This window comes from Xyrauchen texanus, chromosome 24, assembly GCF_025860055.1.
Source record: "Xyrauchen texanus isolate HMW12.3.18 chromosome 24, RBS_HiC_50CHRs, whole genome shotgun sequence".
Lineage (NCBI taxonomy): Eukaryota > Metazoa > Chordata > Actinopteri > Cypriniformes > Catostomidae > Xyrauchen > Xyrauchen texanus.
This window is the reverse complement of record NC_068299.1, coordinates 28,490,079-28,503,757: the sequence shown is the minus strand read 5'-3', so window position 1 is coordinate 28,503,757 and position 13,679 is coordinate 28,490,079. Positions and strand designations below refer to the sequence as shown.

The 13,679-nt window shown below is 40.0% G+C and overlaps 1 protein-coding gene across 1 annotated transcript; it reads left to right on the top strand.

The window, feature by feature from the left end:
- Positions 1 to 228: 228 nt before the first annotated feature.
- ftr14l (finTRIM family, member 14-like) lies at positions 229 to 12,622 on the top strand. Its single transcript, XM_052090117.1, has 6 exons — positions 229 to 766; positions 1,705 to 1,800; positions 2,104 to 2,337; positions 2,450 to 2,609; positions 2,751 to 2,810; positions 11,487 to 12,622. Exons 1-6 carry the CDS (start codon positions 353 to 355, stop codon positions 12,005 to 12,007), a joined length of 1,485 nt encoding a protein of 494 aa, XP_051946077.1. The 5' UTR covers positions 229 to 352; the 3' UTR covers positions 12,008 to 12,622.
- The last annotated feature ends 1,057 nt before the right edge of the window (positions 12,623 to 13,679 follow it).

Below are 13,679 nucleotides of genomic sequence, written 5' to 3'. Positions count from 1 at the left end.
GTAACTTGCCTCGTAACAATGGAAATTGCCACATTGCACAGACATGTTTACAACTGTAAACCACAGTCTCCAACTTCTCCTTAGTTAACAATGAACAAAATGGCCCTTGTGTAAAGATGTTTACAATGTTAATGTTGTATTACAAAATGTCCTTTGACCATTTTTGTCATTGCATTCCTCTTTGTTATGACATCAGCAGTCACACCTCTTTTGGAGATGTCACCCCAACCTGGTAAACTGGTCTATCATACGGTTCACATTCCTCTATATAATGAATGTGACACTACAGTTTCATTGAAACTCGGTTTTACTCAAAGTGATCATCTTTGGATTATGCCAAGATAGTTTTAACATGTCTCGAAGCAGTACTGCAAATCAAAGCCGAAACAGCTCTCTGGAGAAACCCAGAAGATCAGAAAACTCTGGCAGATACAGCAGCCCCAGATCAAGCAGCCAGAACAGCTACAGGGAAGTGCTATGTGATTTTTGTCTGATTAAGAAGAATAAAGCTGTGAAGTCATGTCTGACATGCTTAACTTCATTCTGCGAGACTCATCTCCAGGCCCATTTTGAGTATCCAGTACTTATGAAGCACAAGCTGGTGATGGCAACAGGGCAACTGCGTGAGAAAATCTGTGCAGAACATGATAAACTTTTGGAGGTTTTCTGCCGTTCTGACCAAGCATGTGTTTGTGTATTGTGTATCATGGAGGAGCACAAAAAACATGATATTGTTTCAGCTGCGGCTGAAAGGACAGAAAAGCAGGTGAGGTTATCAAATTTTTGTATTTCTGTCATTGTTGAATACTCTCTGTGCACTGGAAACTTCAGTTACCAAGACAAATTCCGTGTGTGTAGATCGTTCTGTTTCTTATTTACATATGGAGATTTTATATGTAATCAATGCAACTAAGATCATTGATAAGACTTAACAATACGCTGCTATACTGCTGTATGTTCACATAATTTCATGCATCATTTATCTTGAAATAACCATGAACAATAATTTGACAGCATTTGTGAATTGTTTGTTGTAATGTTAATTTTTACATATACTTTCATTCGTTGTTAAGTAGAGTTAAAGGTGCATTCAGTAACTTTTTGCTCATATCATCTTGGAATTACAGTGACACCTAGTGGTGTGGATGCAGCATCATTCAAAATCAGTCATTTTCAGTTACAGATGCTATTGTAGAAATTCTAAATTCACAATCAGCCATGATTCATTTAATCCAAGAGTGAAAGTATCCAATAACAGCTGGTCATGTGATTCTTAAATGGCAGCCCCCCTAAGGGCGCCCCTGCACAATGTAGAATAAAACAGCTTTTATAATGTTACTTATATGACTGCAGTCCTCATCCTATGTGAGTGGTCATGATTTTATGCTTTCATTTCAAAATTACAAATAATTTCTTTAGGTGTAAAACTCTTTTAATGGGGAAAAATGACAGAGTGCACCTTTAATAATCCATTTATTATGTTAACATGTTCAACTTTTAATGTTAAATGCATTAGTATGTTTAACATTAACCAAGATTATTAAATGCTGTCAATGTATTGATCACAATCATAAATATTACTAATAACTGATTCAATATTAAGTGATGTAGTCATCATGTACTGTAATTTTCAGCATTTTTGTTCTTTCTGACAGATTAATGTGATCTGTGCAATGTCTCACGAATGTACAATTTTTTCAACAGAAAGAGCTTGGGGCTAAACTGATGGCTTCACAGCAGAAAATTGAGGCAAAGATGAAGAAATGGCAAGAACTTAGGCAGGCAGTGGCATCTCTAAAAGTGAGGATTTAGAGAAAAGATTTGTCAAGACTCCTGTGTTCCTCCTATCTATTATTAATTCAGTGCTTGAATGTCACCTTAATGCTACAACAATACAATACAATACAATACAATTTGTTAAGATGACCCTTTAACCCAAGGCAATTTAGACATTTATTATAGGTGTATTTTCCATGTTATGTTTTACAAATATTTTAACAGTTGTTTAACTCCATACTATGATTGACTCTTATGGCACATTTCTGCCTTAAATGAATTCTGTGATTGAAACTGGCCCTTCCTCATTTATTTTTCTCATTATAGCATTCTTCTCAGAGCTTGCTGAATGAAAATGAGCGTATTTTCGCTGAACTGCTCCGGGCACTTGAGAGGAGATATGCAGAAGTTAAGGAGATGATCCGAGCGCAGGAAACCCTTCTGGTGACAAGTGCAGAGGGACACCTGGACAGACTGGAGGAGGAGATCACACTGCTGAGAAAGAAACATAATGACCTGGAGCAACTGTCCCACTCTGATGATCATATCCATTTCTTACAGGTTCTGATGCAATTAAAAGCTCTGTGATCCATTTGTTTATTTGTACATACATTTTTTTTGCTGGACAGTAAGTAGTCGTGACAAAATAACATTTCTGGCTATTTTTACCCAGAGCTGGCAGTCTCTCTCTGCTCCTTCTGGATATGAAGACTTGTCCAAAGTGACATTAGCCCCACACCACACTTTTGACAATGCAAAGAAAGCTATCTCTGAACTGAAAGTGCAATTAGAAGACATAAGCAAGGGAGAACTGAACAAAATCTCCTCAGCAGGTGGTTAAAATCTAAACATTTTATTAATAATAATAATAATAATAATAATAATAATAAAAGATAAAAATATACGTATGAATTATACTGTAATATAATGACATTCTGTATCAATTAATGTATTTTTATTTGTTCTTTCCACAGTGAAAGAAGTTCAAATTCTGCAGACTCTGGAACCAGTAAAAAGGGAGGAGTTCTTACAATGTAAGTTACTTTACGGGAACACTTTGAGCAAACAAATAGCACCTTCAATACCACAAATACTAACATGATCACACGGGAAGTCGACATGTTGCAACCGAATGTTCCAGTACCCTGACATCAACCCTTCTGTTACTCACAAAAGCCATATCCCATCAGATATTAGGCTCGTTTGAGATGAGCAAGTTCTGCGCAAACCCGATGCGCTTGCCCGGGCCACCATGAGTATCAGGTTGGACTGGAACCCTCCACCCTCCCCTGAGCGCTCGCGGCTTGATGATTGGTCCCTTCGTGGTGGGAGCTAAGTGCGGCTGCTGAGCCCATGTGTCGTATTGCCACATGTTGACCTCCCCTTTTGGGCAGGATGTGGTCTCTGTGTGGTCTTTCCCTTCTGAAAGGATAGGAAAGGAAAAGAACACCTTCCCTGATGCGTATGATAGCGTTAGATGTTCCCAGCCAAATCTAATACTCTGTGGAGAGAAAACATAGAGCGAAAAGGCTGCAGCTGGCGTGGCCTCCTGCCATGCAAGTCACGTCGCTTCCCCCCTCAGGGATGTAAGGAAGCAGAAGGGGAACGCCATGGTTACTGTCGTAACCTCTATTCCCTGATGGAGGCAACAAGACGTTGTATCCCTCTTGCCACTACAATGTACTAGCCGCTAAAATGGCCGGACCTTGTCTGGGCTCCTCAGCCCAAAACCTGTGCTTTCCAGCTCCTTTTAAACCTGTATGTCTGGGGGAGTGGCATGCAAATTCCACTCCCCAATTCTCATTGGCATTTTCTCAAAGAATGGGAGATGTTCGGGGCTCTCAAGAACGACACCAAGTATCAATACATCGACACAATGACTAGTTTCCTCCATCGGGGAACGGAGGTTACGACAGTAACCATGACGATATCTGCCTTTGAGCTCATAGCGGCTGATCCACTAGGAAAGGTGAGAACTGTCCGATTTGACAGCTCTTATTTCACTCCTCCGCCAGACTGCACCAGCCTGCTCTCATCTACTTTCAAGGAGAGGCGTTTGGCAATAAAACGAGCCTATTATTGCATAATTTCTAGATCGTTAACCTTCTTTATAAATTTGTATTATTATTATTGAGAAATTCACGATAAATTTTACATAATACAATAACAAAAAAAGAACAAGCACCAACACACACACATGCACACAACTATTTTTAAATCCAAGAAGTAACTCAACATAATTTCCCATTTCTATTTTCAGAAAGATACATTTTCTGCTCAAATAAAGTCTTCAATATCAGTATAAAATCTTAGAAAAAGTGTTTTAGATTGTTTGTTTACCTTCTCGTGTGGTGTCGGTTGCATCAGCAGCTTCACATGTTGTGTTCAAGTTCTCCAGGGAAGTTTGTATTTATGATGTTGGAAGTCGTAAATAGCCTACCATGTGATGTGAGTTCAAGTGAAATTAGTTGGAAATAATGTACCCATTTTGCTATTTCATATTTATTTCTCTATTTCTCACTAATTGACAAAGACAGAAAGCTTTTTAGCACCATTGTAACAAAATGAAGAGAATATCTGCACATTAGGTAAGTGATTGATCTTTTTGATCTTTCTCGTGCCGTTACATAGAATCACGGGAAATGTAGTTCCCTTACGACTCAGTCCACATGACATTGCGTAGTAACGCATATGGGGAGTGCCTTCATACACGACCTATTTGAAACCTCTCTATAATAATGCCAATATTCTAATATTAGCTATGGTTTTTGAGCCCTGCCTGTTTTGCCGCAAAACTGACCTCTATAAAAACAGGTGTTCAGACACCATTTCCTCAGAATTTCTTCCTTCAAGACAGCGATCATCTCTTGTCTCTAAGCCCTCTACCCTTCACCATCGATACACACGTGTCAGCGGACAGAATCTTCACTGCAGTGAGAAGACTCTCCGCTCCCCTGCAGTGCGCCGGCGAACAGCTCTCCACCTCGCCACTTGACGCTTCGCTGGTGAACGGACCTCAGCATCCTGATTCTCTGCAGTGCGTCGGCAGGTGTAGAGTATCCTTTAAAAAGAAATTGCATTTGTGTGATATAAATATGAATTATATAAATATATATATATTTATATAATATCTAAAAGAGTCACTTACGCGTTCGCATCTTTTTCAAGATGTCGTTCCATAAGTGTTCCTTGTGCAAGAGATACATACAAAGAGAGCAAACGTTAGAGCTGCGTTTTCTGTCTGGGCCGCGCACACACAGAGTCAGCTCTCATGGAGACAGACTGTCCCCACTGTGAGGACATGAGTCTCAAGTCGCTTCGCTCACAAATTGCCCTCGTTCTGAGGGATGATTCAGCCTCTCTCGCCCTCCCACCCGCCTCTTCTGTGATACCCGAAGGTTTACATGAGGAGGCACGGCGGTGCCGCGAGGTCGAGCAGAATTAATTTGAGGTGGATTTCTTCATGGCACACGCCCCACGAGCCCCTCAATCTCCACGAAGCGCATGTTTCCCTGTATGCTATGAGCAACATGAGCTCCGGCCCTCTGAAGGAGCGTGCGGCCTCGTCTCGTTTGCCGGATCTGATGCCGGGGATGATGACAAAGTCATGTCTCTCGCGGCATCAGGCAAATGATCAGTGGATGATGCCTCGTTCCTGTCCCCAATGAGGGCGAGGAACGTGCACGTGCCACTGACAGGGAAATGCTCCATGAACTTACAAGGACAGTCGAAGAGCTTCACCCTGACTGGTCTCCCCCAGAGGAACCTTAACAGTCTTGCCTCCATTAATGTTTCCAGCAGTCCGGATACCGTCAAATGGCAGCATCACACACAATTCCTCCTCGAAGTTCGTAACGCACTATTCAAGGCACGCGACCTTCTACGGTGCGCACGCGCAGTGATGCCATCCTCTTTAATGTGGATCACGGGAAAGAAAACGGTTATGCACAATTACCCCCTGTGGAGCAGGCAGTAGCGGCACACCTCTGCCCAGCGTGTAACATGTACATCCTTCCAAACAGTGTCGACAAATGTCCGCAATAGCGGGAAAAGCTTACTCAGCAGCAGATCAAACTGGATCAGCACTCCACACAATGGCGGTGCTCCAGGGCATAAATGAGTGATAAGGAAAAAGCCACTCTTTTGGATGCTCCAGTGTCTCCAGTCGGCCTTTTTGGCAGCTCTATTAATACGTTTGCTGAGCGTTATGTCACGATTCGGCTGCAGTCACAGGCTATGAGACACTTTTTGCCCACACGGAGTATATCGCCCTCACTCTGTTTCAAGCCAGCACCTGACTAAAAGCCCCATACTTGCTGCCTCACAGGCACCTGCATATCATCATGTGCAGCAAAAGTGCTCCTGATGGGCACAACCCTTTGAAGCGGAAAGCAGAGCCTGCGATACCCTCCAGGTCTGCTCCAAAAAAAAGGCCTGATTGGAGAGACACTATTATTTGTCGGGAATGGAATATTGTTGTTCGCAGTATTGTTCAAAATGTTGTTTCTGTGTCTTGCACTCAAATAAATGCAAAAAAAAGCAATAAGTGCAAAAAAGAATACAGCATTCATTGCAAATGCACAATATGCTCACACATTCTCAATAAAGAGCCCCTTTACGCAGATGCATGGCGAGCCCTAACGGGTATTTCAGAATGGGTGCAAAAACTATCAAAAATAATTATACGATCCAAATTTGCACACTGGCCACCCCGTTTCAGCAGCGTTCTGTCTTCCACGGTTTCGTCCAGTGTTAGGAGCAGAAATACACCTCTCATCGCGAAAAACGCAATAGAGATTGTGCCAAATTGTCAAGGCTCTCTTTCAAGAGCCACTTTCAAACCCAGAAAAGGCTATGTACCCAAGGTCCTGACCACACCCTTCAAAGCGCAGGTGGTTCAACTTCTGACCTTCTTCCCTCCTCCATTTAATTCAGATGAGGAATAATAATTGCATTAGTTATGCTCTGTGCAGGCGCTACACACATACGTTGAGAGCACCCGCCAGTTTAGACTGTCTGATCAGCTCTTTATATGCTATGGAGGACGCACAAAAGGAATGTCTGTCTGCAAGCAAAGACTTGTCGATGCAATTACCCTGGCTTATGAGTCGCAGGGTCAGACTTGCCCAATTTGTGTTTAAGGACACTCAACTAGAGGCATGGCCTCCTCATGGGCATAGACAAATTGTGTGTCCTTACAAAACATATGTTTTGCAGAAGGATGGTCCTCTCAAAAAACATTTGCAAGGTTTTACAACCTAGATGTAACGTCTCTTTCTTCACAAGTCCTCTCTGTTTAGAGCACTTGCTATTCATTGGCCATATAAATATATACTTGTGCCCCTTTCCTTTAAGTAAGGGCACCCCATCATTACATAACCACCTGCATTCAGGCCATTATAATTACCATAAAGCCACAAGCACTTTCATTATAAATAAACTTCCTTTACGACTGCGTTCATAAGGAGTTAATTATTCTATATGACTATAGTTCATAATTCGTTATGAACGCTCACATCCTGGGCATCACGAGGATCTCTCACTGCGACATGCTCATGTCGGTCATTGTCCCACAAGACTGCGCCACCATGTTGTGCGGTGTGATGGGATTCTGTTCCCCATATGCGTTACTATGCAATGTCAAGTAGACTGAGTCATAAGGGAACGTCTCGGTTACATACGTAACCTCAGTACCCTGAGACGAAGGGAACGAGACATTGTGAATGCTAGCCGCACTACGAGACTCAGAGTTCTTGAGGCACGAGCGATTCACTCCTTGTTCTCAGAGGAAATGGTGTCTGTGAATCTGTTTTTATAGCAGTCAGTTTTGTGCCAAAACAGGCAGGGCTCAAACACCATAGCAATATTAGAATATTTGAATTATTATAGAGAGGTTTCAAATAGGTTGTTTATTAAGGCACTCCCCATATGTGTAACTTCGCAATGTCTCATTCCCTTCATCTCAGGGAACCGAGGTTACGTACGTAACCGAGACATTTTGTTGCACAAGCCTGTCACCTCAAAAACCAGCTAAATGATTCTTATTTTCTGGAAAGCTTTTTTTCTGTTCTTCATTTACAGTATGAAAAATTTACATAAACAAAACTGCCCAGTCAAAGTCCACAAGTAAACAGAATTATTACCAATTACAACTTGCTTCCACTATGATTCTTTAATCGATATAAATCCAACTCGGAGAGTCGGGGCTCAAAGAATATCCAGAGGTTCCCAATGGGTAATTATGACTTTGTAGTGCTTTTGATCCAACACGATGCATCAACAGAATCAAATTCGCATTTGAAACAAGGGCCCTATCCCATATGGCGCACTTCATGTGGACTTGCGTTTGCGTGCCATCAGTTGCGCGTGCTTGTGAAGTGTACCAGTTTGTGGTGTGTCCCATTTGTGATTTTAGCACTTGCGATGGTTCACGTGAAAGCCCCCTTTGTATGGGATGATTTTAATCTCAATATGATTAATGAATGCACACACAATTATGCATGTACTAGATACATTTTGTGAATGTATTTTACTAACCACAAACAAATGCCATTTGATTTGAATCTGTGGAATTCGGGATTGAATGATTGTGCAGCGATTTGTACAAATACAGACATGTTTGCAAATAAACATGTTCTGTTCTACATTAATAAATCAAAAATTGCTCATGCAAAAATGAATCCGTGCATTTGTGGATCAGAAGACATGCGTGCATTTATTGACATCTTGTTCGAATCGATCGTGTTCGGTTCATTTGGATTTTGAGACTTGCTTTCCGCACTTTCAGCAGTGAGGATCCACACGCAACTGAAAGACAAGGCAGGCAGCTACCACTAGATGGCAGTCGCAGAGTATTACAGAGTTGGCCTGCCCTGGTTTGAGAACAGGTGATAATGGACATTGTTTGCGTTCTCCCGAAGAACCTTTAAAACATGGATAATACCATTTTAAACCAACAAGCTGGTTGGGTAAGTATCTTTTTTTTCTTTTATTGCATACTGAAAAAAAAAAAAAAGTAACTTCCTATAGACTAGCAGAGAGGTTTTGCTCTGTTCTCAATGGGTGGTTGTCCCATCCCTCACGGAACACATTGAGGTTTGCTTGCAGTCGGGGCAAAAATACATAATGGCAGCAAAACAGGTGAAGAGTGCTGCTCAAATCCAGCATGTCCTCTTCCTGTGTGCAAGATTTGGTAGAACACGCTGGTGACTCCCATCCAGAGATCATACCAGAGTCTCTCTACTCTTCATTTAAAAAAAGACAAATTACAAAAAATAATGACATTACAAGTCTTTCAAGTAGTAGTTAAAGACATTTAAACAATCTTAGATGAATCTATCTTGCCTCTGATTGTGCACACTTTTGCCTGCTATAAAGCAGTTACTGTCTGGCCCACTTATAGAAATCATCAGACGAGCCACGCCAACATTCTCTCCTCCCTGATCAGCTCGCACTCTAAACCATAATATAACATACATAATGAAGAGCCAACATATTTTTGTTAATATCTCATCAAATGAATATTTATAAAATGTAATTAATATGCCAAATATATAAAATGTACATTGTTTTTAACTTGCTAGTCTATAGGAAGTTACTTTTTTTTTTTTTTCAGTATGCAGTAAAAGAAAAAAAAAAGTTAAAAAGATACTTACCCAACCAGCTTGTTGGCTTAAAATGGTATTATCCATGTTTTAAAGGTTCTTCGGGAGAACGCGAACATTGTCCATTATCACCTGTTCTCAAACCAGGGCAGGCCAACTCTGTAATACTCTGCGACTGCCATCTAGTGGTAGCTGCCTGCCTTGTCTTTCAGTTGCGTGTGGATCCTCACTGCTGAAAGTGCGGAAAGCAAGTCTCAAAATCCAAATGAACCGAACAGGATCGATTCGAACAAGGACTCAATAAATGCACGCGTGTCTTCTGATCCAGAAATGCACGGATTCCTTTTTGCACGCGGAAATTGTCACACTTTAATACAAAGCAGAACATTTATACTCACAAACATGACTTTATTTGTACAAATTGCTGCACATTTATGTAATTCTACAGACACCGGTTGAAAAGCATTTGTTTCATTGTATAGTGACACACATTTACGAATCGTGTTCACGTTAATAAAGAGCACTGGCTTGTCCGTTAGTTGCGTGTGTGTATGTGTGTGGGTGGAATGCTGTAAACTGCGAAAAGGAAGTCTCAAAATCCAAATGAACCGAACACGATCGATTCGAACAAGATGTCAATAAATGCACGCATGTCTTCTGATCCACAAATGCACGGATTCATTTTTGCATGAGCAATTTTTGATTTATTAATGTAGAACAGAACATGTTTATTTGCAAACATGTCTGTATTTGTACAAATCGCTGCACAATCATTCAATCCCGAATTCCACAGATTCAAATCAAATGGCATTTGTTTGTGGTTAGTAAAATACATTCACAAAATGTATCTAGTACATGCATAATTGTGTGTGCATTCATTAATCATATTGAGATTAAAATCATCCCATACCTTTGCACCCTCGATGTGGTCTTCATCGAAGCCGGACAGCTCCGCTACCCAACAGTCCTTGCAGCAGACCAATCAGAAGGACTCCAGTTCCTGAGGTGGAGGAAAAAACAATGCGGACAAGGCGATGTTCAATTGCGGATTAAATATGTATTTTAATAATAGCGTTTTCCTGATTGTCAATGGTGGATCACTTGCTCATCATGGGTGGGCCTATATAGAATCACTTTTTAGTCTGATGTGTAGAACTTGATCAAAACTTTGTTTTATTTAATTTTCCATAGATATGGAATTACTCTTAATCCATTTATTGTTATTCTTGTTTCAAAGAGGATTTTAGAATTATTGTGAGTCTCTAAAATATCAAGACAGGAAAGAATAATTGAATGCACATGGCTGTAGCTTGTAAGATTGCTTATATTTCTTGATATAGCAACATTCGGTCTAACAGTGCTATTTATGCCTGCAGAAGTGTGCCTGTGTGTATTTTGTGAATATATGGTGTTATATTCTTTCTATACATTTTACTGTGTTCTGTAACCAAGCTGTAACATCCATGCATCTGAATAATGTTTTTTGTTCTCTAAAGATGTAAAACAATGGGGTTTTGTTGCTGTAGTCATATGTGCACTTTGTTTTCAGAGGTACTTTATTATCTATTGCATATTGTCAGTTTGTTGCTTGAAATTATTTAATAAAAACAAATATTCAATAGTTAGTTTAAAGTGTGTTCCTTTACCCTATATATCAATGCCATGACTTTTTAAAATGATAATTTGTAAAACTGCATGTAGATAAAATCATAATGTAAAAAATGCGTCATCTGATTGAAGTCTTGAAGTCTGTCTCAACTGCACACCAAGCATGCCCCCTCATGGACTTGCTGTCTAGTGCCCCATCGGTCTGCACTCTCTTACGTCATCAAAGTCTGAACTCAGAGGAAGACCACAAAGTGCCATTGGGGACAGGGCCCTAATCGTGAACCTCACACGTGCATTTACCTTCAACAACACCTTTTGCTTCAGCCACGGGACAGTAGTTCTAAGTCCAGTAATCACAGATTGCGTTTAGATGAAGAATGTGCAACACAAGGAGTGTTAATTAGTTGTTTAATAAATCACGTGACAGTTATACATTAAATACAATTCATATGTTGTTGTAAATGCTGATTAATTTAACAAGTTTCCATCTCCATCCAGATTCTTGCCAGCTTTCACTGGATGCCTCAACAGCATACCCAAGCCTGCAGCTGTCAGAGAGGAACACAGTGGTGCGGATGAGTAATGAACCAAAGCCATACCCGGAGCACCCTGACCGCTTCGACTACTGGCAGCAGGTGCTGTGTAAGGAAGGTCTGGCTGGTGGTCGTTACTTCTGGGAGGTGGACTGGAGTGGCACAGAAATAGATATAGCTGTGTCTTACAAGGGTATTCAGAGGAAAGGAAATGACAGTGCTGGTAGCTTTGGGGGGGATAACAAGTCTTGGAGTTTATACTGCTCTGAATCCAAGTTCTCCTTTGTACATAACAGCAAAAGCACCACTTTATCTCGCCCCAGTTCCTCCAGAATAGGGGTGTATTTAGACTATGCGGCTGGAACAGTAGCATTTTACAGTATGTCCGACACCATGACGCTGCTTCACAAGGTTCATACTAAATTCACTGAGACCCTCTACCCTGGGTTTGGAGTCTGGGGATACGGGACAACTGTTCGGCTGTAAATTAGAGTACATTACTAAAATATGTTTGGTGTAAAGGTTGTAGAGGGTTAATTGGGACGTAAATAGTGTTTTTTTTTTTTACATATTTATCTTATACAGGAGTTATTTATCAACCACACTTTCATCACTGCATCCTGTATTGACAGCGACTCATCTCTAACAGCAAAGCAGAATACTGCTATTTTTCATGTGTAAACCCTTACTTGACTTATTGATTTATTTTGTCTTTACTCTAAATACTCTAGACACTACTCCAACCCTGTCTATTCCTTACCATTCTGCTTTACCTATAAGAAACACTTGATACTGGATACAATTGCAGCATGCTAGCTATGTGGCACAACAATTAAGAATGATTAACAAACTTTTAATAAAAGTGATACTTTTATCTGAAAAATGGCAATCTGTGACAAGTTACGTATTATAATCCTTCACTGTAATGCTTTGTTGAAATGTTTTTATTATTGCATAACATTTGTATTTATCAAATTGTTATAGGACAGGATCTTTTATTAGGCTATCTATCTGAAAGGAATTTTATTCAAATAAAAATACTTCACTTTTTACGTTAACCTTTTGGTTTTCATTTAAAGCGATATTCACCCAAAAATAAAAATTCTGTCACCATTTACTCATCTTTATTTTGTTTCAAACCTTTATGACTTTCAATCTACTGTGGAACACAAGAGGAGAAATTTGTAAGAATGCAGATGCTGCTCATTTTCCATACAATGAAAGTGAATGGGGAACTTATCTGGTCAAAAGATGTGGGGTGCACATGCTAAATATCACCACTAGATGACGCTATTACAAACGTTTTGAAAATTACAGCTTTGTTAGACTTCCTTCCAGAGCTCGGAGCTCAGCAACTGTAATAAACTCAGTCAACTGGATTGCCAATTTCAGATATTTCATCTTAAATTCAGGTTACTATCATCATGATTTTAATGTTCAGGTGTTTTAACTTGTATCTTCACAATTTAAAATGTATTGAATGATATGGCAAAGTCAATACCATTGTGAGGCTCAAGAAAGAGGCCTAAAGATGTGCCCACAAACTTGCTACCTGTCAGCAAAATGTAAACAGGTTAAGTCATTGCATCAAAAGAAAATGATGAGAATGATGTTGAAGAAACACCCACTAACATTGATTAGGCTTGCTAATATTCAATAGTGGGTTGAGATACTACCTTTGCTACTACATCTGAGGTTCCTTTTCATGTTCAGATTGAGTGCCGCAAAGTGAAATAATGATGAACACATTTAAAAGTGTTTTGTTTTTTTATCTGCAATGTAAAACTGTAATTAATTACATGTGAAGTTTGGGCCATATTTTTAATAGGCCATTGGATATAGAGAAAAGTAAACAGTGCACTGTGAATATTTTCCCACTCAGTTAATCCACTCTTGATGTGAATACAGAGGCTAAGGCAGAGGACTAGGCAATGGCTACTACTGCTGACCTGATAGCAGAAGTGTGAGACGTCAAGCTTCTCTGATAAAATGTGCTTTAAGACTAGATGAGCTACCTTAAACATTACGACGCTGGTAGCAAATCTTATTAGTAGTAATCTCCTATCTTGAATCAGAGGTCTGTTTATCTTAACAGGATGTACAACCACTTTAATGAATAAGAATAGTGTATGTTGTTTAGCAGAACATACTGTATCTA

Bases quoted from the DNA above. Each gene is read 5' to 3' on its own strand.
- ftr14l (XM_052090117.1), top strand. From the start codon at position 353: ATGTCTCGAAGCAGTACTGCAAATCAAAGCCGAAACAGCTCTCTGGAG. The intron at 1,801-2,103 runs GTGAGGATTTAG...TTCTCATTATAG, and splicing joins AGGCAGTGGCATCTCTAAAA to CATTCTTCTCAGAGCTTGCT. The intron at 2,610-2,750 runs GTGGTTAAAATC...TTCTTTCCACAG, and splicing joins GAACAAAATCTCCTCAGCAG to TGAAAGAAGTTCAAATTCTG.